At 36.9% G+C, this 26,490-nt stretch overlaps 1 protein-coding gene across 3 annotated transcripts in view; it reads left to right on the top strand.

Moving 5' to 3' along the window:
* Window positions 1-26,117, top strand: part of EFL1 (elongation factor like GTPase 1) — an 82,904-nt gene extending 56,787 nt beyond the window's left edge. For all 3 annotated transcript variants that reach the window (XM_054213696.1, XM_054213695.1, XM_054213694.1), the window contains exons 18-20: window positions 6,233-7,236; window positions 11,811-11,995; window positions 25,565-26,117. In XM_054213696.1, the coding sequence (XP_054069671.1) occupies window positions 6,233-7,236; window positions 11,811-11,995; window positions 25,565-25,753 (1,378 nt within the window). In that variant the 3' untranslated portion in view covers window positions 25,754-26,117. The remainder of the gene's footprint in view (window positions 1-6,232; window positions 7,237-11,810; window positions 11,996-25,564) is intronic.
* The last annotated feature ends 373 nt before the right edge of the window (window positions 26,118-26,490 follow it).

Below are 26,490 nucleotides of genomic sequence, written 5' to 3'. Positions count from 1 at the left end.
TAGAAGCTTCACCCACCAACACTTTTTACCACTGGATCATAAATGTAGCCTTTTGTAGCTATAAACTTGCCTGCAGTTGGGCAGAAGCCACTAGCGCATCACTTCTATACATCTTATACACCGTTTGGGCACTTTCTACAAATGATAAATTGCCATAGGTTCAGGAGTCCAATTAAGGGTATAATGTACCATTTGTGCGATGGGGAATCATGTCTGATAAATGAACTCTCAAAAATTAGAAAGCAGCAAAACTAAAATTGTGTGTGCACACTCTATCCTGTTCCTTTGTTCTTCTTATTTTGTTCTTTTTTAAATGTTAATCTCTTATGAGCAGTATTTTATGCAACCATAAATGCATACAGTTAGTATTTTCTAATGTTTCTCAAATAGTAGAACTGTTGTCTGAAACAGTCCTTTCCTATAACTTTGTTTCTGTCCACAAGCATTTACTGTCCTTTTCTTTCTAAACCAAAAAGCAAACCTGATGATGGATGGTTGAATGTCTGTCTTACTGTGCCCATATTCATTCCAGTTAATATCAGACACCAATCACTTCGTATGGAAGTTAGACTGGACCACTTGTAAAATGGGATGTATGTTTTAATGGTTATTCTCATTACAATGTAGTGCAACACATTTTTACCACTTTTAAAATGTAATGTGTTAAGTAGAGCAAAACTGGTTGCACCTGTCTTCAGCTGCAGTTTGCATAGCAAGATGTATAAATGCCTTTATTATTGGCATTGGTCAAAATCTGAAAAAAAATGTAATAAAATAATAGCTATGTGATGGGGAAACAGGATTATAGCGAGCAGCTAGTAGCAGTCCCTATATTTACAATCCTAACCTTTTGTTTTGTAAACGTAATTTTGTTTTTTTCTGAGTTGTCATCTGATTTGGCTTTTGTTAAAAGAACTATAATCTGTCAAGAGTGACCATTTTGTGTCCCTTATTTGTATTCCTCAAGAAAACGTTGTCAGTTCCACGCTACCAAAGCACATAAAGACTCTGTGCTTGTAGCCTCGTAAGCAGCAACAAGAAACACCTGAGGGCACAGACTTGCAGGGCTCCCACCATTCACCCACCTGGACTGCACATAAGGTTCATGTTGCCTTTTTTCTCACTTGGGTACCAGCTCTCACAAGGAGTTGGGAGCAAGGGTGTTCATGCTGCTTCTAGCCATCTCTGGGGACTTGGCATATCTTAGCTGCCATCCCTCACGTACTAGTTCATGGGACAAGAATTGTCCCTTCCTTTTCTCCCCGGTATATGGAAGGAAAAGTGAAGAATGGGATCCCTGTCTTGCACTGTTCCTTGTGGATTCCATGTGAGTTCTGATGGTGGTAAACTTACTTTGGTTAAATATTAAAGTGTGAAGAGGAAAAGTTGTGGTCTGAAATGTTAGTTGTATTAGCTATATGTGTGTTTCTGTACAGATATTTAGCTTGTTCTAAGTGCACATAGTTTGGAATAGCAAATTGTGAGCTAGGGATCAAGACAGTGTATAATACCCTTAAAATGTATTATAAGGGTAGTTTTTCCCGAAAAATATTGGGAAAGTTTATTCAAGAAGCTTAATTCACTTGAATTAGTGGGGCAGGATTCTGATCTTAGCATCTATCATAATTGTATCGACTGGTTTTGAAGAGTTGATATTTTTGGAGTAATTACAGAAACTGAGGAGGTTCTGCTGAGTTGAAACTACACTGAATTGTCTTTGTCAAGATTTTAATCAAACTTTTTCAAAGGCACATATTTAATTTTAGCTTTCCCAGTGTGTATTTAGAAAATTGCGTTCAAGTGATACTTGTTGTCAAAGATTTGAAGAGACATGGAAACAAATAAAAGATCAGTGTCAACCATGTTTATCTAAATGATTAAATATGGATGTTCTGTTTAATTTCCCTAATTTTATTTTTATTTTTTTCTTTCTAATTAGCTCTTTTTGAATAGAGTAATAAATTGGTCCTTTTAACTTTGAAGATTTTATTTTCTGCATTTTACAATGGAAATTTTTAGAACTTTCTGTCCAAAGAGCATTGCAAATACTAAGCATGCGGGGATGAAATTACACTGTTTGGAATGAGAAACAAAGAGAAGGAAGATGGTAGTAGTAGTGGGCAATTTTTTGTTTGGTTTTTTTTTAGTATCATACAAGCGCATGGAAAAACTGCAAAAAGGGTAGATCTCCTGGTTTTGAGTCCCATGGAAATAAAATTTACAATTACATTTGCTTTTTCTCTGTAACTTTTATCACTCTGCCAAAATTTACCAGAACTTGGGAAATTTTGGTTAGTCCTTTTGTTGTCACTTAATGAACTTGCTCATGAGTGGTTAAGAAGGATACATGACTCTGAACTTTGTCACATAAATGTAATAAATCATTCTTCCTCTTTTCTTGCCATCATTCAGTATGCCTAAGATGTTTCATCTGACTTCAAAACATCGTTTTAGATCATGAAACTGTTGTAATAGTGGTCATCAGACCAAAGGACAAAATTATTTCTGTTAAATTAATGCTGATTGCCTGAGTGCTTCACTTCCATTTCCCATGTCATAACCCTTGGCAGTTTTTATTCATGCTTAGTTACAAGAAAGATCCAGACACAATCCTAGCTTGAAGTTTTTTACTTTTAGTTGCAATTTTCTTGGAGTTTAGACTAATAGCTTCTAAAATAATCTGGTTTAGAGCAATTTTTGATGCGATGAATTGTACCTCATATGAGGGCTTAGTGCAAAGTTTAATAAAAGGGGGTTTTCAAATGCCAAGATTACCCATCACAGAGAAACAGAGATAACGTTAATCATCACTGTTCCCACACCTGTGAAGTATTTAGAGTAAGTTGCTTTAGAACTAGGTCCGTTTCTCAAGGCTTGGGTTATATAGATTAAAACTGATAAATTACTTTAGGCTGTGTTTGCTTGGACAGAAGTACCTATGGGTTCAGGTGGCAGCAGTTGTGGTTGTTTTATTGCAGGTACTAGCTTTCAGCTGTAGGTACTACTAATTAGAGCTGAGGCTTGATGCAGAATAGTGGCTATTCTAAAACTGATTCCAGTGAAATATTTCAGCTTTAGAATGAGATAGAACTGAAGTGTGAGTGTTCCTGAATGCATTGTATTAGCCTCACAGATGTCCATGTAATTAATTCATCCTTTAAGTCATGCATACTGGAACGTGATTTTCGTTAATTTTGTTTTTGAATGGAAACTATAGCAGCATGAAAATCTTAACTGTATCTCCTTTATAGGGATCGGTGGTTTATCCTAATCCAAAAACTTAACTTTCTCTTTGTATAGTAATATAGTTCAATATAAACATGAATTAGCAGGAATGTTGTATAAATAAAGGTAAATAACATCTGGGCCTTAGAAGCAGGTCATTCCAGTTATGGTCTTGTTTTCTCCATGTGTTTTAAAAACTGAGCCTAATTCAGCTGGCAGTATCAAACATTATTTTTATACCTTCATACCCAAATGATAAACTAAAACCCATTCTCCATTGATCTGGTGCTAGCTTGCTATGCCGTTGTAATTGGAGTAATTGTAGCAGTGAGATAATAATCAGTAGAGTATAATTTGTATAGATTGTGTAAGTAGAAAAGGCTGTTAGAAATCTTTGAAGACGCAGGATTACCATTTTACCAGTGGTATAGGAACCTTTGATTTCCAAACAAGGTGTTTCCCGGGAGGTTTTCCTTTGAGACTATTGTTTTTCCCCTTCAGATAAAGTAAAAAGTACAGGCTATTTTCCCGATCTGGTGGGAAGCTTTCAACATTCCAGTGTCTTCAGCTGAGTTAAATCCTGAATGTATTTGAACAAGATGCTGATTATGTGCACTTAATAAACATCCATTTCACAGTTCTTAAAAATAACAGGGGTTTGCCACCGTGCCATTGGCAATTTTCAGCTCCTGTGATTACAGTAAACAGAAAATACCATACAGGATATTTTGAAGTCATGAAGTTGTACTTGAAGATAAAACAAGTGATCCTTTATGAATAAATATAGAGATGTTTATTAAATATATGAAAGAGCTAACAAATCTAACACTTCCTAGCTGGGTGCTAAAATAACACACTGGCATGCTCAAAGATGTGAAGCTTATACTTTTAGAGCATTTTAATCACTAGTAATTAATTTTCCTCATCTCGTGAAATACCCTTTAAAGTGTAGTAAAGGTTTTCCTGCAGAGTACTGACTTCAAGACAAATAATTAATAAATACAAACTAACCTGAAAAAAAAAATGTTGGTTAATAGCATTGCTGTGAAAAAATATATCAATTCCTTAATAATCCCACTTTATTGCTGTTACAAATGCCAATACTACAATATTGTTGAAACTTCTGTCATTCTGTGGTCTGCTGTACTTAGCTTTTTCTAAATATTTTTATTTCCAACGCAGGTTTTCTTCACTGTGTAGGGTATTTCCCAACTTAGTTTAAAAGAAAAAGGGAAGCTTTTTAGGTTTTATCTTTCGACTCTTGACCCAAAATAATTCCTTTAAAAATTGCTAGTACTCTGCAAAGCAGACTATAAATTATACCTAACAGGCTGAACTGCATTGCGAAGACTTTTCCCTTTCTTTTAGTGTGGAAGAAGACCAGAATCTTCACCTACTGTCTCGTACCCCATTGCTTTCTATGGTCCTTTAAAGGCAAAGACTGAATTTACCTTTTTTTAATTAGTCCAAAATTAAGACTCATCCACAGCGTTAAAAGTTTGTTTGTTTTCTTCTGTTAGGAAATTTTATTATCTTTGAGACTCTTCCAATATAAACTCTTCTAACAAACTGAGAAGTGTTTAATGACCTGAAATAATAGGACTTTCTGGTATAGAATTGATGGTTTAATTTTTGTCTGTAGTTAGTGGCCAATTTATTTTAATTATCTTCCATAGTTTCTTCTGTTTATGTTTTAGTTTTGTATAAAGCTCTACTCACAAATGTAACTTTATAAAAAAAAAATTACCACTTCCATTGAAGCTACTGTACAATATAAAGCTATTTGGAATGTATGAGGGAGAGGGACTGTGTTTTGCTTTATAGCAGAGAAAAGGCTGCTACTAATGACAGGTCTATACATGAAATAATTATCTGGCATAATTCTATAACGAATGTGCCCCTATCTGGTGATACTCAGCTATTTCCCTTGAAATCTCTTCCCTTCCTCAAGCCAACTTAAAGGCATTCCAATGTAGGCAGTGATTGATTTCTGCCTTCAGAATAGCGCTTTGTATATTTACGGTTACAAGATCACAATTATGAATAATCCTTTAGGTTTGCAGGGCGAATAGTGGTTAAGGTTTCCACTAGCTAATCACGATATGAAGTTACCAGCGGATTTTTTTACCCTACTTTAAATCCTCCTTGTGCTGCTGTGCTGTAGTGCTAGTTTCATGCATGTGGGCAGCACAGTATTGTGCACAGATTTGAATCTGCTGTGCCAGGAGTATGGAGAAAACGGGTGTATCGGCTCTCCAAGTGCTCCTAGCCCCAGAGTGCTCGATCTGACCCCACCAGGTTATAGAACCATGGCTCCACGCTTCTTTACAAAAGCCTGTTCAGCTTACCAAGTGCCCTTTCCAGAGCATCCCACTGTAAGGACAGCCGTACTGGTTCAAACAGGCTGTCCGTCTTGCCTCAGATCGTACCTCCAGCAGTGTGGCCTCGAGCATGTGTCTGGGGAAGAGTAAAAACAGAGTAACCGTAATGCTTTCCTGGGCCTTCGTCATTTTCAGTTCAGGGCCTGCTGTGGTTTGATTTGTCAGTTAATCCTGATCAGCCTTCCCCATGTCCTTCATGATTTCGTAGACCTCTATTGTATCCTTGAAACATCTGAAGGCTACCTGTACTTTCATACCTTTGATCATCCTTATTCTCATTTTCTTCTAGTTCTATCATATCTTGTTTGAGGGGAGAGAACAACAGCACGTAGTTTCCAAGACGTGGGTGAACTGGTGATTTACGCAGAGGCACAGCAATGCTTTCTCTTTTATTTTTTTCAGTTCCTTTACAAATCTTTCTGAAGACATAAGAGGCAATGCTTCTTTTTTGAAGTACATAACGCTTTTAAGAGTTTGAGTTTGAAGTGCGTTATCTCGTAATCTGTGTTGCAGTCAGATTTATTCATGAACATCTGTTCCATGTTAAAGCCATTGCCCTACCTTCCCCCCACAACTGTAAAAGTATTTTTGTAATTTTAAAATAATTTTTAAACTTTATTTTATAGGTTTGCAAAGGTACAGATTAGTGTATCAGCACCTATTATACCATTCCGAGAGACAATAACAAGACCTCCAAAAGTTGATATGGTGAATGAAGAAATAGGAAAACAGCAGAAAGTTGCTGTCATACACCAAACAAAAGAGGATCAAAATAAAGTTCCTGAAGGAATTCAGGTCGATTCAGATGGGCTTGTTACAATATCTACTCCAAATAAACAAGCTACTCTCAGCGTAAGAGCAATGCCCCTTCCTGAGGAGGTAACTCGACTTCTTGAAGAAAACAGTGACTTAATTAGAACTATGGAGCAACTCAACACATCTCTGAATGAAGATAAAAAAACCCATGAGATAAATCAGAAGACTCTTGATAGGATCAAGGAGTTCAAGCAAAAGTTGGAGCAAAATCTACAGGGAAGAAAATGGAGAAATGCTGTTGATCAGATCTGGTCGTTTGGACCACGGAAATGTGGGCCTAATATTTTAGTGTATAATTTTGAGGGCTATAAAAGGTCTGTGTGGCAGTGCCTTGGGAACACTGTGAAAGAAGTAAGTAAATACAGAGACTTTGACAACAGCATAGTAAGTGGATTTCAGCTGGCTACACTTTCAGGACCCATGTGTGAAGAACCCCTCATGGGCGTTTGTTTTACAGTGGAAAAATGGGAAATGAATAAAGTTGGAGAGATGCGGTCAACTAGTAGTCAGGATGCAGGGGAATGTGATGCCACAGAACAAAAACAAAATGAAGACACTACTGTAACAAGCAGTTGCAATAATGAAGTTTGCAGTGCAAATGACCTCCAGGACAGCAGTGAAAGTGTTCCAAAATCACCTGAGAAAATTGGTAAACACAAGGGAGAAGTTCTACTTGCAGATTGTTATGGTCCCTTCTCTGGACAACTGATTGCCACCATGAAGGAAGCTTGTCGTTACGCTTTGCAAGCAAAACCACAGAGGCTTATGGCAGCAATGTACACGTGTGAAATTATGGCTACTGCAGAAGTTTTAGGTAAGACAGACAAAGAAACCTTTGTCAAGACTTTGTTTTTTGAGTTCCAAGCTGAGGTTTTATAAATTAGACTGAATCAAAAAGTATAACTTAATTAAAAGTTTTGGGATTTTTTATCGTTCTCCAACAGATATGTACATTGTCTCTCTGATGTCTGTAGTATTTATGCTATTCTAAATGAAAACTTAGCATTCTTCTTGCTTATCTGAAACATATACATAAATAGCAGTGCTACACTTTTTTGGAAGTGCAAGATACAAAATGTTGCCTTTTTATGAAATCTTTTGTAATATCAACTTCAGTAAACACGAATACCAATATTGTGCTTCATAATTAAACATTAGTTCCATGAAGAGATAAGGAAATCTTAAATTATCGTTAAGAGTCCAGCTGGGTAGACGTTTTTTTTAAAAGCATCTGTATCCTTTTGGTATGCAAGTTGCTCACTTTGCAAACCCAGTGCATACCAAATTTGTGTCACTAATATTACCTTACCACTTACACCTACTTAAAGTTGTTTTTATGACCTACTTACAACACCTCTTAACTTACTCTGACATTTGTTCTTGGAGTTTTCCATGGGAGTTGCTTGCATGCTGAATCTGATCCAATGCACCACGATTTTCTTTGAAACTAACTTCCATTGCATTTCAGCTATCAGCAAATTTACTTTGGCTATGCAACTCGTGACAGAAATTATAGTATATCCCATGTACAATAATTTAAAATTTTAGTTATTTGTTGTAAAAATCTCGGCTGCTGTGCACACCCGCATGATGATAGCAATTATCTAAAATAAATTGGTCTGAAGAGCAAAATTTACAACTGTATGTAGTGAAAAGAAATGCCTATGAGCAATTGTTTTGTACAGATGCGTGATCCTCTTCTTTTTGTTACTCTTTAGTAGGCCTGGTAAAAGATGTCCTGCAGTAACCTCATTAGCACATTACCTTACTTAAACTACAACTTACTTGGACATAGAACTTCTGCATTTTTAAACTATCTGTAATTATTTTTTCATGTGTAAGAGTGCCTATCAAAATTAGACTTTGTAGTGTCACACGTTACTGTTCCAGGAGCACGTTAGCACAGTAGTTCTGAATCTCTATGTCAAACTATAAGCAAGACAGCAATTTTCAAACCTCAAAAACACTGTATAAATTGCCGTTTTTGAAAATGTCCGCTACCAAAAAAGGATGATTGTTTATAGTGATGTAATTAACATGCATCAGCTCATCAGTTGTGCTATAAAAACAAATGGAAACATGGCTTTCTAATGCATATATATATAAGAAGTGTAATTTAGGACTCAGACATGCAAGCAAATTAGTCCAGTCTAATGAATGTGAGTTGTATGCTAATAACCGTGGACATGCACTTAGTTAATTACAAATTCATGGGTTTAATTTTTATTATGGAAGTTTAAGCTAATAAATTTTATCCTCATTAGGGAAGGGAAGAGTATGCATGCTATCCATGAAGACTTGGCAGGTGACGTGATAAAACAACTGGCTTCTGTAACTTGTGTTCCAGGCTTATACGTGTCTTGGGTTTTGACTTGGGTCCTGCATACACCCAATGTTTCCCAGTAGGTGGAAGTAGGTTATACTCTGAGCATCTCGTTCCTACAGTTAGTTCACTAGAAAAATCCATTTTTACATGCTCCGGCTTTATGGAAGTTCTATGGAAGTGGAAGAATGTTCTGAACTAGCATCACGTGTTTAATTACTATGAGCTTTTGCCTGTTGATATTCCTACCTTTTTAAGCTCTTCTTCCCTTCTCTTTTGTGTTCTGGAGACCAAAAGCTAGGCTGTCTTCATTTTACTGATGTCAGTGAAACGTAGCTGCAAAAGGACTTTACCAGACTCTTGTAGCTTTTGGTTTTGGATTTTGATAGCAATTCTTATGTCTTTATTTTTTTAAAAAATAAAGTTATTAAAATTTTAGATCACAGCATTTTAGGGGACAATTCACATCAATTCATGGTATTGTCTCTGGCTCAGTTGTGTAAGTGAAAACATGGAGAACCCGAAACAGAAGAGCAGCTCCTCCGTCCCTGTTAGCTAAGTTTATGGGAACCCCTAAAATCCAAAAAAAATCCAAACAGCTCTTGCAAATGATGATCCTGTTGTCCTTCCACAGTACTTCTTTCTAGTGTGAAGCTTTGTTTTTTAAGTAGACAGGGAATAATGGAATTGTTTAGCATTTTCACTTGACGTACTGAGGTATCACTCAGTAAAGTGGTAAACAAGGACTTAAATATTGTAAGGACTTAATACATCTTTAAAGTGAGCTTATTACGCACAGACTTAACTCTGTATGTTGCAGCACATTGAAGCTGGTTTTGAAGTAGTAACATAATTTCAAAATAACTGTTTTAACTGTTTTGAATAGGAAGATCTTATAGTATCTTGTGGTGATTGATGCTGCTAAACCCATTCAACTAATTAGTGCAGAGGTAGAACCAGTATATCTTCCGTATACTCCAGTCTGACCATAGTGGTGAAACTGAAGACCTTCTCTAACTTCTTTGTGATAGCGTTAACTGAGACAATACTCCAGACTGCTTGGATGAAGTACATGTAGCTAGAAGCCATTTAGTAAGCTATAAATTGTCTTCCGGCTTTTATGTTTTCAAAGAATAATCTTCAGTGAATGATGGCCATAAAATACGTGCATCTAAAGTGCTTTGTGATGAATGTTACCTTACTTATCTCATGCATGTGTGTGCAAAGTTTTCCAAGTCCTACTTAAAATGATTAGTAAAATAAACATTTTGAATTATAACATCAATAACCTATAAAGTGATTTTGAACTTACTTCCTTTAACAAATGGCTTTAATATATACTGTTACGTACAGAGATAGTGTATGTACAGTGACTATGATGTGATGCTCTTTTGCAACATGCGTGTTTAAGCTTGCATTTTAAAGCAGTTAGTGAATTGTGGGCTGTGCTGAGAGATGACCCTTTCGTACCTGAGAATTTTCTGGACTCAATGAAATTCCCATAGCCTTGAAATGGCATAGTTATGTTAACAAAGGCTATACGTGCGTGGCAAACTCGGTAATTTATCTTCAGAATGCCTTAATCTTTCTGTGATATATAGAAGTATTTCCTCAATTTCCTCATGAGCAATAAGAAGATTATTGTGCATAGTAAAGGTGAGGTTCAGTCAGAGGAACAGTGAGAAGGTCCTGGTAAGGGCACGAGCAGATAAAATTGTCAGTGATGGTAGAAGGAGCACTTCAGCCCACATTTTATTAGAGAACTATAAACTCTGAAATGCTTGGTGCTGAACTGATGGTTCATTACCTGCATCTGACAGGAAGATTTAACTACACTACCTGCGTGCTTGTGCCGAATTTCCTGAACAAGGACCTGATTCTGTACTTAAAAAATAAAGGCAAATAAACCCACTCCAACATTTCAACCGGTATCCCACAAAAGGCTTACAGTATATGTGCAAATCAGTGTGCTTGGCTATAGTCTTTAATGATCTCTCTCTGTCAAGTCAGAATAGGTGGCATGTATTATGAAGTAATGTGCATTTCTGATTCTTTCTAGTAAGAGTCAGTTTTGCTGAGATGTTTAAAAGGTACCAATATGTGTTCATGTTTTTTCAGTGCAATATAATATAAAATATTTGAACCTCTTAGAAATTGTGATATAAACTTGTTCTTCACTACAAGGTACTTATAAAGTTAATTTGTACATCTAATACTTACTAACTATTCACATTTGTAAATGAAGGCATTCCCAAAACATTTTTTCAGTGCATAACTTTTTGTGTGTTTTTATCATCTCGATCAACACAAATGTATTTGTTAGTTTTTGTCTGTAGAATACTTAGCCCCTAAGTTTGCAAAAACATTTTAAAAAATTCACTTAATGCCTACCAGAAAGTCAAGCACAGGCATTTTTACAGCTACTTTCATGATATATACACTGTATTTCTATGGATTGAATATTAATTTGGGAAAGAAAAATAAAAATTATCCATGACTAACTTAAGCCTGAATTAATTAAAAAAACCCTAATTGAACGCATTAAACATAACAAATATGTAGTATTTCAGATAAAAAAGTTTTCTTTGATTAGAATAGCACTGCAGTATCTGGGACAAGTACCATATGGGGATATGGTGATCCAAACAAACTTGTAAAGGTAGCTAAGATACGATTCCTGAAACACAGTAATATTTCATGGTAATGTTTCTTGAATATTTGGTTGTAAGAAATAAAGCGAGTTAGGCACATAATCTGGAAAATGGCTTTTTAAAAAATAGCCATATGATTGTATAAAATTCACCTAGTGCAAGCATTATCTAGATCCGTACAGTATACTAATTTATTAAATGTTACTCGTATGCTTCTGCACACTGTACTGGCAGAATACATTGTTTGAATTTAATGGGTCCACTTAGTTGATCCACTTACAGGGAAGAATTTTAGCCAAAGAAATGATGTATTTTACTTAATGCTGAAGTTTCATAAATAAATATTTATGTATTTCTCTTCATGATGCAGAGTATAAGTATATTGGTAAGCTCATCAAAATTATGTCTTTGCAGGTCGTGTGTATGCTGTCTTGTCCAAAAGAGAAGGCAGAGTGCTACAAGAGGAGATGAAAGAGGGGACGGATGTGTTTATTATTAAGGCAGTCCTGCCAGTAGCAGAGAGCTTTGGTTTTGCTGATGAAATCAGGAAGAGAACTAGTGGCCTGGCCAGTCCGCAGCTGGTGTTCAGCCACTGGGAGGTAAAAATATCTATTCACTCCATCTGTTTTGGTGATCTATTTCCTGTAGATGTGGCAGACTGGAATAATAAGTGGAAAAGGTTAAGTTTTGGTCAAGGCATTTGACTAATACCTTTTTGAAATGAAGAGGGAAAAAAAGTAGCTTTATATTAATCTTACTGGCTTTTGTAGGTCTGCTGTTCAGAAATGTATTTATATTTTGTTCAGATGGGATGCTTTTCTATTTCAATAGAAAGTAAGTCCTTCACAAATGTGTTTTCCTGAATTTTATATGCCTTTTTTAATGAGTTCTCTGGTAAACTTGTTGGGGGGGGGGCGGGGGGGGGGGGTGTGTGTGGTGTGTCAGGAAGGAAACACAAAACACATAAAAACCCAACATACCACTAATAGAAAATGTAACAACAAATCTAATGCATATGGAAGGTAACCTTTTAGGGGCTAGCAGACACCTAGGTATTTTTTTATCCTCATATATTCCAAGTCTCTCTCTATATATTCATCCTTAAAGGCAAAAGGAATAGATTTCATTCTTTCAAAATTAAGCCTGGTGTTAGTAAGCAGAGGTGTCCTCAAAATCACTCCCTTTGGTCGTCTTCGTCACTTAAAGAAATGGAGAAGTGAAAGGGAAGGTGTAAAGGAAATATGCAAGTGGGAAAGCTGATCAGGAGTGTCATCAACTGTGAGCACACTGTATTTTGTTCCTAAGATGTGGATAGCAGATCTTCAAGGAGAAATACAAAAAGGTGTAAATCAGAGTTCCTTGTTCAAGACAGACAAACCTGCATTGTAGGGCTCCTCAGGAGACTCCACTGAAGGAGCTAAAAATGGGTTAAAGGGCAAGAGTCAGCGGGTATAAGCTTTTCACATTAAATTTTTCAAATAACTAAAGTCTAGGTTTTTCTGTTTGGTTTTTTGGTTTTGTTTGGCATTTTTTTTAGTCAGGTGTTCCTTTATTTGGTGTTAGGACCATAGAAACTTTTGTAAATGGATTACAAAGTCTTTTTTGTTTATTTGTTTTTGTATCTTCTGCTGGTTTATTTTGTGACCTCAAATGTCAAGTCTCTGAGTACAAACAACTACAGATTTTTGAGGTCAGCAATACTCCATGCAGTTGCCAGCTACGCTCCGTTTACAACTGTTTGTCTCCAAAGTATGTGCTGGTTTTTCACGTGGTGTGGATTCTTCCTCATTTCCTGTAGCTGAATTGTCCTAGTAGGTAGTAGCTGTTAAATACTTAACTAGCAATACTTCTTTGTTAGTCATTGTTGTAACCACCTCAGGAATTTTACGTGGATACTAATGGAAAAGGAGGATCTCTGCAAACCAGCGGAGTCATGTGCAATCAAAAGAGTCGGGAATCCTTGAAACAGTACACTTGGAAAAGTATGTTATGTCTTCCTTGGCAATGGCACCTTACTGGTGTTAGAAAATGCAGCGGCCCAGGGACTTCCCTCTCGTCCCTCAATATTAATACTGATTCATTTGATCTTCTTGTAACCAAGTTTGACTTCAGAAGAACCACGGAAAGGAAAAACAGAACTACACTGAATTAAAAAATAAAAGAAAATGCGAAGCCCCCCATAGATGGTGTATGCACAAAAAACTAGATAAAGCAATGACTTTTTGAGTATAGGGATGTAGGTGTAAGCCAGTAACAAGATTTGGTACCTCACACCAATGAGTGTTGGCAGTCCTGCGTACAGTAGTTTTGGATGTTCTCATCTGAAGTGCAGCTGGTGAGGTTTTGTGGCTTAACTGGTCTTTTGTCTGAATGGCCTCTGCTATCGGTGCCCTAAAGGAATATCAGTCAAAAGGACGTTAATTCTAGCTAACCATTCTTTTGTGCCAGTTTCCTTAGGATTTGTAGCTCCTGTGCTCCAACACTAAGCAAAAACATAAACCCCTCGCCTCTCTGACCTTCCCTTCTATCCCCAAACCTTGGTAGGTATGTTCGCCCTGTCAGATGTTAGGAATTTCACTTAAGAAAACGTTCACACATAATTATAGATACGCATAGGAGAGGGAGATTTGAACAACTGTCAACATTTTCTACAATTGACCCTCAGGAGAGATTATAATTACAGTTTATATGTCAAAATGTAGCGGTAGTAGGAAAAATGATTGAGTAAGCCAGTCAGTCACCTTTCCACCAGGCAAATCTGTCAGTGGGGAGAGTTGTTTTTTTGTCACATTGAAAGTCATGCTCACATATTTTTGTGACAAAATAAGCCTTTTACTAAGCTACTAGCAATGTTGGCTCTGTGCAGCGGTGGCAGAGGGAGTGCATTCTACTCTCACATCATCAGCAGAATTGCTAAATAAATACGATTTTCCGAATCTCTGGCGGTGGTATGACAGGGAATCCAGAAAAATGGGTTTGTGTCTCACATCACATGAGAAACTTGTAGAGCTTTTCTCTGTTTCTTTTTCTCTCTGTATTCTGAAAAAAAAAAAAAAAAAAAAAAAAACAAACCCAAACATGAGAAAAAAACCCCAAATAGATAAAAAAAATCCTATCAGGTTTCATCAGGTAGCACTTTGACAGTGCTACGTTACTGATGAATTATGATGGTATATCTACGTACAGGTTAACTACCAGCATTTTATTTTGAATCCCAATTATTTAATGTATCATCATTAAAGATAATATGATGTTAACTCTATCTGTGTAATTTCATCCTATTTTTTCCTTAGTGCTAAAGATGGAAAGGGAGTGTGTCAGCTACTTGGTTTTGTTTTGCATTTCCTAAGTTACCGAGTGTATGGTTGCCGCTCTAATGGCATACAACCCAAACCCTTCCATGACATTCTGAATTAATTCTGTTAGCGGCATTTTCTCAGTGTGCTTGGCTCATTAACTGGGTACCTGGGATGTGTGTTTCTCTACACAGATTCCTTCTAGCATGTTGTTATCCCCATTTTACAGATAGTGAAATAGACACTTTTTGATATTTTTCAACTTCTAAACACTTGATCTCATGGAAATCACATGTATAAAGTACGTTTAAAGAAATGAGGTTTAAATTCATTTTTTTATTGTTCTTACATTTCATTAATATGACTTGTAGACTGTAAACACAGGAAGGTCAATGATAGAGTCTGTGTTTAAATGGAGCCATTTTGGTCTCTATGGAAATGAAATTACCATTTTTTTTCTCCAGTTAATGAATGTATTTTGTGTAGTTCAGATTACTCTGGCCCCAGGGAATGGAGTAATACATGTATTCAGGACTATCTTGTCAGATACTCCTTACTCATTTGTTTCTTCTGTCATGCTTATATAATTTATTCCTGGCTGTAGAAGATGACACCAAATAACCATTAGTGGGAGCTTTCAGCTTGGTCCCAGTTTAAACAAATTTATTTTGAAAGTAGTCAAGTATTTTCCTTTATGATATCCCTAGGCAAATGTTAAGTGTATTTGGTTTACTTGGCCGTATTTTCTTATATTTCAATATAAACTTTCTTCTGAATTCTTGGTTAAAAAAATATATAACTTTGGGATAATTATTAACTCCTTGTATTTTTTTTTATCCTTGAATTAATAATACACCTTCAATAGTGTATGTTTTTTCCTGAGCCTGTTTCCTTTGTTCTCTCTTGATTCTTTGCAGTTACATCTTGCACTCCGTCATGTCATTTTATCTTAATCATAAGGGTCTTCGAACAAGAAGATATTTGTGATTGCACAATGCTTGCAATAACGGAGCTCTAATCCCATTTGGGAAATCTGTGTCACAGTAAAAAATAATGCATGTGGCTCTATTCAGATGCTGATTGAATTCTTAGCAAGTGCAGAAATTGTCAAACACGTCTACTTGTGAAGTTGTGAAATGTATAGTATTAACTCGCATCTTTTAAATTGCATTGTGATTGGCTATTAAACAGACTTTTATTCTTGGGGGGGCATGGGCAAACTGTAAGCACGTGTTTAATCTGAATTCTTTTTCAATATCCTTTCTAAGAATAGTGTCTAGAATGTGCTTTAGGGCTCTGGAGAAAGGTAAGAGAATGACTATATGTAATAAGTGATAAGAATATGAGGCATTCTGAATCTGGAAGTTTTATATTCTGAATTTTAATTCATTCCTTCAGAATTGTAAGTCATTTTACAACTCAGAAGATGGGGGCTTAATATCGAAGTTGCTGGATGAGATTTAGGCCTGCATTAAACAGGAAGCAGACTAAAGTAATGAGAGACACTCGAAGAATCTGTGAATCTGTACTAGGTTTGAACTGTAACTTTACATACATCGTTGTGCCGCTGACAGCTTAGGCCTGTAATTCTAGGAGTAACGTGGAACCTTTCAAATATGAAAAGCTCATTGTATTGGCCAGGACATCTGAAGCTAATTAAAATAGTAGATAGTAGTGCTGTGGCTTTAATTTTCCTTCTCAATATGTGTTTCTTAAGTAATGGGAAAAAATGCAACAGAAGAGCCACACGTCTCCTTTTTTCTTTCCAACTCCTGAATTCCTATTTGTAGCTACTGACTGAAGTCAAGGCTAAAGCTCAGCTGTCACTGATTGAGACACAAACAAGGATGATGCTCTTGAGCCAAAATAAGCTTGTATGGGTTTGTTTTATAACTAAATGCATAAATGTTCATTTATTACAATGTTTATTGGAAGAGGAGTTCTCATATCTGACCTCAGGCATTTTAAGGCCTCGGCCATCCCCTTTATATGTTGTGATTGGGATCTCTGAATTATGAAATACTTTTGGATGCTCGTTTTACTTTGTAGGGAATCTGCACTCCTAATATATCTGAGTAAGTTAAACATCTAAAGTTTGACTACAAGTCATTCCATATCCCCTTAAATCTGAAAGAACATGAAAAGTTATGAATCTGATATATTTTTGATTTTTGTAGCTTTTGCAAGATGGCTATGGATACAAAATAAGTGAACTTTTCTATTGGGTTTTATAACGTCCATCTCTCGCTTGGTCTCTTTTTTTATTTCTTTTCTTTTTATATTGTATTTTTGCAAAACCTCATAATTTAAAATCAAGAGCTGTTGAAAGAAAATAATTCTAAGGAATACAGAGCGAAATAAAATTGTGAGGTTTTTTCTGTTTAGTTATGAAAAGAGCAATCTGTTTCATATTTTCTTTTAAACGCCTCTGTAAAAATATACGTAACAATCTTGAGAAGTTGTTATTTTGTGTTTATTTGATACATAAATTGATCTATAGTGATGCAAAATGGCCGCATTCTATGAAGCCAAGATTTGACTACAAGGTAGTCAAACAATTGGTAAAAAGGGAGGCTGAAAACCACTTGGGTTTCTTTTTTCTTTCAGGATGTGGTATAGAGATTAGCTATTTATAAACTAGGCAAGCTGGTACACAAAGTATTTGGTACAACGTGAAAGTTTGTCTTTTAACAAAATAATTGTGACTTGTTTTTAGTTTGAGAACATTTATGTGTAGGTGCTTCTGTAAAATTCTTTAGTGTATTGCAGATATCTCTCCTCCCACCTCTGCCGCTTAATCCTTATGCCCAGCATGGTGTTTTGTGAAAGTGTTTGAGGTGCTCAGCACTTCCCACAGTCACTCCTGAGCAGGAAAGGAGGTGATACCTGCTTTCCACTACGGTGGAATGGATGCGGCAAAATGGAGAATCTGAATCTGCGGAGAGAATATTCTCTTCCTTTCTGAATAGGAAGCATTTGGGGCCTGCGAAGGCTTACATAGGAATACGTTACCTGTTATGAAAGGGTTTCTCACTGAATAAAAACAGTAAGACTCCATAGTTGGTTAAACAAGAACCAAGAAAAGAGACAAACTTGTAGAATCTTTCCTTGAGATCTTAAATTGTGTTTTCTTTTGAGAACAGGCTGAGATCCTGGATGCTTTTGAAAGCAGAATGGCAAAACTAGTGATAAGTTTTTACCTATTCTTCAATTGTATATTGCTGAGCGGCAGTATTTTCCCCACTGTAGTACAGAAATCACTTCAGAAATGGTGTTCAGACTGCGGTACATTACAGGTTGTGGCAGCTCCTAGTCATATACTAGCATCACTGCATTTTAACCGGGGTTGATGGAAAGCAACTGTTGATGCACAGAGATTGGGTTTGAAGTTGCCAAGTGTCATCTTGCCACACCGCTCTAGGATCGATATTTTCTTTCATTTGGAAGCAAGGAACGACTTGAAAAGCTGCCTGCCCATACAGGCACTAGCATGGTGTGTGTGTGTTAGGCAGCCGTGCGCTGCCAGTGCTGCGTTCCTGACCCCGTAGCCGCCTGGGTTAAATACAGGAATTAGTCAGTCACTTGGGTACCTCTGCATTACGCTGTGTGCGATACTCAAAGAAGGGGTTACTTACTGAGATAACGGGTCCTTCTGGATCTGAGGTCATAGGAGTGCAGTCAAGAAATTAACGTCCGTCCACATTTGAGATTGTCATCTCCATGCCCCTGCTTCACATCCTAAAAACGTATGAGGCGCTGTTTGGAGTCCACCTGACCTCAGCCTAACTGGCTGCCCTGCCGGGTGTTCTCTGTTCGGGAAGCGCACTGCCAGTATCCAAACGGCCATACGCCATTTGGTGATGCTCAATGCAGAAGCACTTTTACAACGTCACCCAGCGTATTGCCGAAAAGCCAGCAGATAACAGTTTGTCAAGGTCACGTTTCACATAAAACTCTGCAGAGTTCTGTCATTTTACCTGAAAGGCAGAGGTAAATTCTGTTTGACAGGGCTGCTTCAGACTTCTAAGACACGTATATCAGCTGTACCCTTTTAGTTGCGTAGTCTAGCTCATTACTAAGTGATGGACACCATTTGAGCTGTGAATGTTCTTGAAGTATCTTTCTAGCATCATTTTTTCTAAGGTAGAAAGGATTCTGATACACTGAAGCCCGTATCATCTTTGAAATTGTGCATAATAGTTCTTTTGAACATTTTTTTTGAAAAACTGCTTCTGGCATAATGTTTTTCCTGGCATGCTAAGGGCCGCTTGTGGTAGTGCCCAGTCACAGCACTGAATTTAGTGGTTCTTGAGATTTCTTACTAGCAGTTCACAAAGGCCATAATGTTGCTTGCTGGTCTTAAAATCTTCATTGGACAGCGTAAGACTGCTCTTTTTATTCATGGTCCAACTGAAGCATTTTCCACACTGATGATATTTGTCTCAAAAGAAATTTTCTGTCCTCAATCAGGCAGTAAGGACCAGTAGGGGAAATGCTACTCGGAACATGGCTGCGTTCCCAGATCTGCCCGACCTTTTGGATGAACTAGGCAGATCCCTTCTGTTTGCTTTTGATGCTTCTCTCAACCTTGTTTTGCGTAATTAGGCTGCCTTAGGCAGGGACTGTTTCATACCATCATTTTGTGAAATACACTAGACAATGGGACCCAGATCACTATTGGAGCCATCTGGGTGCTGCTGAAATGCAAATAATAAATCATTCTCAAATTAAGGCTTAAAATTCCAAATCCTCTTGAATTGGATTGGATTTCTAACTCAAATCTTATTGAAAAGTCTGATTAGCTGACATAATCATTTGTAGAATTTAGTACGTACCGTATTATCTTTCATTATTAACATAGTACAGTCATAGTATTTGTATGGATTAATTATTACAGGTATTCAGATTATGTCTCTGATAAAGATACAGGCATTTATTGTTTGAATAATTAATGTGTAACTTGTTAGGCGAAAAGAAAATGACAGCTGTTTTGCCTGTGCTACTCTGCAATACTTTTACTAAACAAGTCTTCTGAGACTTCATTGTTTGGGTGTGTTGGTTTGAATAGTTGTGATATTTAATGAAACATCTTGCTTTAGAATGATTTCTTCTTCTCAAGAATACCCTAGCACTTACAGTATTTGAAGTGATCTATTCGCTTTGTTTGAAATCCCTAATCCCAGCTGACTTCAGTATAAACACTATTTTATTTATACCTTGAGTGGGCTCATAGTTCTGCAGTGAGCTGTGGAACACACTCTTCAGCGTGTATTTGACTGATTTTTTTTATTTATTTTTTTTTCCTTTAAGTATAATGGAATTCTAGTGATTTCCTTATAGTCATATACAAACAAATTCTATCACCCAAGACTTTTATAAAGTGTAGATCAACAAAGATATTGTTAAACAATACTATTAAGGAACACTTCCATCACTTAAGAATTGCATTTGCAATAACAGATTTAAGAATTGTATCAGCTGCTCTGCACTAATTCATTTTACTGTATTGCATTTTATATAGCTGCATTTAGAGAAAGTACTTGCTCTCTAATAGAGTAAATGCTAATCCAGTGATCCACTACACAAATCTTGATTTGTAATTCACTTTTTAACATAAATTGTTTTCAAAGAGCCTTGTGGATGCAGTATAGAAATATTTAGTTGTGCTAACTAGGAAGCGGTAGCTCTCTTGGTACCTTGTCCTGCACGCTTTGGAGGAGTAAGCACGTGTTCATTCTGGGCTGTTTCCAGTTAAGGACGATGTTGTCCGCATCAGATTATTCTGGTGTTGAATAATAAATAAGCACAGGCAAGTGGCTACTTTATGCTGTTATAAAGAAAAATTTCCATGTCCTAGCAAAAATTCCTGAAGGAAAGATGTGCTGTATTTTCTAGTTGTCACATCACACAGGGTATGGTGGAATTTTAAAATATATTTTACCATAATGCCAACAATACCATCATGTCATTGGTTTTACAGTGTCTTTCTCTTAACATTGGTTCCTCTTGACATCTTTGTCTGTTGTACTTGAGGGATGAAGAGTTTGGCTGTGGTAATTTGCTTGTTGCCCGTGCTCAATGGTTCCCAGACACACGTGGCACACAGGCAGAATGGGAGAAAGGCAAAGGCTGTTGATAGAAGGTTAACTTAATTGCTTAAGTCACTTAAAGACTTTCAGCTGTGAAAAGCATATTATTTTGATTTTTCCAGATCTGTTTCAATTAAATTTTTTGTTTAGGAATGTAACTTTTTGGAAAAGCACTGTTAAGGTGCTATCACATTTCTGTTTTAAAAATGAGTCTTTGGCTATATATTTCAGTTTTGTACTGAAAAATAGTGTTTTGTACTGAAAAATATGAACTTATAAATAATTTTAAATGAAAACTGACATGAACATAGAAAAATAACGTTTTGAGGTGTCTTTTCTGCTTTGATCCTGTGGATCTTCCGGGATCCCACAGTAAATGCTGTCTGTTACAAGGCTACATCATATTCCAGCAGTATTGGTCCATTTAGAATCTAATTAATCATTTAGCACTCTTTCCAAACAGAAACTGAGTTTCTGTCACAGATTCCAGAGTCATGCCTATGTGGTTCCCATGAATACAAACAATGGCTCAGGGGCTAAAAAGCTTCTCAGCTCTGATTCCAGGAAACCCAGACCCACCGTTCTGACAGCTACCATTGTAAGCAAATTGATGACAATGCTTTTGGAGCATTATACGGAAACGGTTTTTTCCTTTTGCTTCCTTGAACTGTGTTAACAGAGTATGGGGAATGATGGATGCCACCTGCTCTGTGCATCTGCTTTGGTCCATTAATGTGGTGTGAATAGAAGAGGGACAGTCTCGTCCATGCCCTCACCTTCACTTACAGAATCAGAACTTTTAGAAAAGAAAATCTCCTGCTTTTTTTTATCACCGTGTCAGTAATACCTCTGTGTAGTTATATTAGGGTTACATTAACATGGCTATTTGCTGACTTCTTAAAGGAGATGCATAGCTGATGCCCCAAGTTTTCCAGCTGACTCAGTAGATCTGGCTTCCTCTTTCTCATTACTCACCATGGTGTGGTAATACAAATAGTGTGTTTTAATTAACCTCATCTTTTGCAGTGTGCCTGCACCATTCAGATAGGCATGCTTCTCTAACAGAAATTTTCAAATGCCACCATAACGTGCTCTAGAAGCAGTATGTAGTGCCTGAATTATTTAGACAGGTTGAGAAGCAAAACTAGTTCTTGTGGGTACTGAGGTGGCTTTTGAAACCTAATTTGTGTCTCTCTACAGTGCTGCTCTGCATCACGTAGCGGTACACGGTTCACCCAGGATCCTCTAGCCCTATGCTGCAATAAGTTTGCAGGCTTACCCTTCCTGGTTACTAAATAATACGTACATTTGAGCCTCCTGTTATGTTGGCTTTCCTGAGAGCTAGAGATACCTGTTGAAGCATAAAGAATTATCAGTGGAAGAAGTATCCAGTGCCAACCTTCAGTTAACATTAATAGAACAAGTCTTTCATAAATTATTAAAAGAGCCAGTCTGTCAAACCTGGGGATTTTCTTAAGCATCCATCATTAGAGTATCTAAATATTTACAGGTAGATTAGATCTCTAAGTTCAGTTTTGTATACTTTTGGATCCTCTGTTGTATTCATTCTTCAGCAATCACTGTCTCACTGTTTCTCTCTGGGCATAACTTACGGCTGTTGGGTTTCTTGCTAATGTAAGAAAAAAATCTTCATCAAAGGGGATAGTAACAGCCTTTTAAGTTATCATAGTTTGTAGCTGCATAATCTCCCTCAGCAGTACAGTCTGGAGCAAATCCATTGAGCATGAATCACCTTTTCTTATTCACGTGTTCTTGGACTTTGACATTTTTGTTTGTTCAGCTCTTTAGGCAGATCATGAATGGGGAAGTCCCTGGTGCTTTTCCACCATTAAGATGTTCAGGGTGAACATCGCTACAAATTTATCAAGTCAACATGCAAATTTTGCCCAAATGTTGGGAAAACACGAGTAGTCTTCACTGTGCCTTTTCTTTATTTCTAGTGGATAAAATAATGGTAAAACTTTCAAGCTCTCCAAGAAGGGGGACCATTCTTTTTTATTGATGTAATTGTATAACAAAACGGTATCCAGCTCCCAGGATCGCGTCACCAACAGACACAGGGAAAGTCCCAGACTGGAGTCAGTGATGGACAGGAGCTGAATTCCGGAACTAGAGTCAGGAATGCTCAGATCGGGATCAAAGGCAGACGAACAGACAGGGTCCTCCTCAGATGTTGGCCATTGAAGAAAAGAGTGAGCCAGAGCCCCCTTGCCCCTTTGATCCCTCAGCTTTTATGCTGAGCGTGATGCATATGGGATACCCTGTTGGTCAGTTTTGGGTCACCTGTCCCGTCCGCTCCTCCCTGCGGGTGGCACCCCCCTACGCTTCTCCGCTTCCGACCCTCTAATGGGGGAAACAGCGAAGTGAGCTGACCTTGGCTGTTATAGCAATAAGTCTAAGCGAGAGCCTCTCTGCGTACCATTCCTTGGTATAACCAGGTCTTGTCACTCTGAGAGTGAACAGTTTCTGAACAACGTGCTGTTAATTTCAGACTTTAGTCAGTTAGAAGAGGCCCAGCTAAAAAGTAAAATTACAAAATAGAAAATTGGTTCTGTTTTACCTCAAACCAGGACAGCTACCAAGGAATCACCTTTATGTTTCTAGGCATGGGTTATAAGGCCCTGTACGAGACATCAGAATGGATATGACTCATGCCGATTCTTCTATGTTAAAAATAAATGTAGAAGCATTTGGAAAGCTAGGTTTCATACTGTTTATTTCTGAGCTCTGTTTGCTTTTGGTTTTCAGCCAGACAACCCTGTGCATAGTCATTTCCCACCTAAATAATTGAGATTGGATGTCACTTTCAGCACATGAGTAATATTCCACTTAATTTACCGGGGACTATGTATATAGTTAACTGTAACAGAGTGGAACTATTTTTGTTGGTTTAGGGGCTTAACATACTATTTTGCAGGATTGAACCCATGATGTTACCTAATACAAAATAGCCATCTTCCGCCATAGGCATTTTCCTGACTCCCCATAAAGTGTCATTTGTTTGATTGTGTTAGATGTTACTTAACATGAGGTACTAAATTAGGACTTTACAGTTGTTGATGTTTCTGGGGAAAATTGTCCATCTTAAGCCATCATTTTTAAATTCTTGTTCTTGCTAGTTTAGACAACTTAAATAAGCTTTAAGAAATTTTGTTTGGTTTGAAATATAATATGGCAATTAAAAGTATTTGTCAGAAGAAAAAGTTTATAACACCAGAAAAGGTTTATAAGCTAAAATTGGTATTCAGGGAAGTTTTTTCCCTCCTTGTCAGTCATTAATGTTGGTGCTATAATTATATATTTCAGAAATTATTATAGAGTGATGTCCTCAATTATTGCCATAACTGTCACAATTCTTACAGTAAATAATAGTTTTCTGCACTCCTTTTTCCATCAGGATTTTGTTTAAGAAATGGATACAGTATGACCTTTGGGTTTTTTAGTAAAAATATACCTGTAACTCCATCTTGTGAGGAAAACTACTATCATTTAAGTGAAATAAGTATTTTTTAATTTTGCAACAGAACCTGAGTAACATAATATGGTCAATTTTATCCCTTCCTAATGCTCATGTTTAGCATGCTTGGAAGGTGATCTTGTTATTAATGCTCATTAACTACAGTGTTTATGGTTAATTGTCCACTAATGTGAAGGGAAGTTAAATATCGGGACTGTAACCCTGTACGATTTTGGTTGGTCAGCCAGACATCGGTTCACTAGGCAGAGTTTCCCAGATTTGATTAGACATACATATGCTACGTGAGCTTAAGACTTGATGCGCACTCTTGATGGCTTAAGAGTAATTTCTGATGCTGCAACAGTTTAACGTATGAGTAGAACTGAGGTGGATTCTTAGGAGCTTAGAGTTGAAAGGAGGTCCTCTTTTTTCTTTAGGTCTTAAAACATTTATTGCAAACCTAAAGCTTCTTAAAGTAACATGAGAGTCACTAACAGTAATGGAATAAATTGTTATTGTTGTCTAGCTAGTTAAGCATTAAGCCTAGAATTTGTGCCAAATCTGCACAGTGCAAAGGTAGAGAGTAAATATCTCTTCAGACTTCCTTGGAGAATTAAAAATGTTGTAGCTTTGCTGTGCAGGATGAAATGAGGAAAGCTTTTAAAGACTCCGTAAGATCATTACAACTCTGGCACGCTCTCTGTGGTAGTCTGAGAAGTGTGGGGTATATAGGATGAACTGGGGATAAAGACAGTTATTCTCTGACCATATTAGATCAGAAATCTCTTCTAGAGGAGAGCCTCTGAGATATTAAGCGGCAAGAACAGCTCAACTAAATATGTTAGCCCCAGAAACAATGATTTTTAAACTATTTGTCCAAACTTGCCGGGATTGAAGAACATAGGGCACAGAAATGAGCAGAAGCCTTCAGTTCCTATAAATTCTGATAAAATCATAGTGAGATAATAGTCTAAATAAGGAATTTCTTCTTGAAAACTGAGAATTTTCTGAACATTATTTGGCATTGTTTGCTGACTGGCAATTAAATTTGTCTTAAACAAAAAATATTTGTGTGCAGATAAATGCAACTGAATTTGAAAAGCTGTTGTGGGCTTCTTATGACAAATGCTACATAGGGTATCTTAATTCTTGTTTTCTGCTTATTTAAGCCAGCTAATTGCAGGCTTTCCAGAAAACTCGATCTGCTCTGCTTTTGTATTGCTCTACTTCACAAATTGATTACCTGAAATGTGCTAATAAACCTTTGTACTACTTTACTTTTCTTTACTTTTTTTCTTTTTATAGATCATTTCAAGCGACCCCTTCTGGGTGCCAACCACTGAGGAAGAATACTTGCACTTTGGGGAAAAGGCAGACTCAGAGAACCAGGCCCGCAAGTACATGAATGCAGTAAGAAAGCGAAAGGGACTTTATGTAGAAGAAAAAATTGTGGAGCATGCTGAAAAGCAAAGAACTCTCAGTAGAAATAAGTAGCTGTGTCTGCTTCCTTTCTCTCCTGACTCAGCTAAGTGCGGGTGGATTATTTTCTATGCAGCAAATTCAAAATTTCATCTGGACTTTGTTCTTTGACACCACTTTTCTTACGTGCTATAATGTCTGTGGGTTAGGTTTTAATAAATTTAAGCCTTTCCAGCTTTTATACAGAGAAAATATTTAAATAAAATATAAGTATATTCATTGCATTTGGTCTCAATTTTTAAAACTTGCTGCCCTGTTGAACTTTCTGTCACAGGATTAGGAACTCCTAATTTAATTTGTTTCTTTCTGATTTATCAGATGTAATTACAGTTAGAGCTGGTTAGCTAGTTTGTTGCAAATAAACCATGCACTGAATTTAGATGCTTAATGTTTTTGACTGTTTTTTAAAATTTATTTTAATTTCTGTAATGTATTTGATAGTCACCAGTACTTTCCATAGCTACCTATATGCAAATAGATGTAAGCCTATTAGGAGTTTATGAGCTATTTTTTTTACTCTGTTCCTCCTGTCAGCAGTCATCTAAATCAGAAATGTATCTTTAAATCAGAGGGCAGAAATAGCACATCTGTAAGACTAAGCCCTGCAAACCAAGCAAGGTTAGTCTTTTTTCCCTCCTTAGAACACATCTTGTTAAAAAGGTCATATGATTATCCTTTTCAGAGCCGCCATCTCTGAATTAGGCACACAGCTACCTCTGCCAATCCTGTGTGAGTGTTTACAGACTCTCGCA

Source organism: Rissa tridactyla, chromosome 9, assembly GCF_028500815.1.
Source record: "Rissa tridactyla isolate bRisTri1 chromosome 9, bRisTri1.patW.cur.20221130, whole genome shotgun sequence".
Taxonomy (NCBI): Eukaryota; Metazoa; Chordata; class Aves; order Charadriiformes; family Laridae; genus Rissa; species Rissa tridactyla.
The sequence above is the reverse complement of the archived record's forward strand: the minus strand, read 5'-3'. Positions and strand labels throughout refer to the sequence as shown.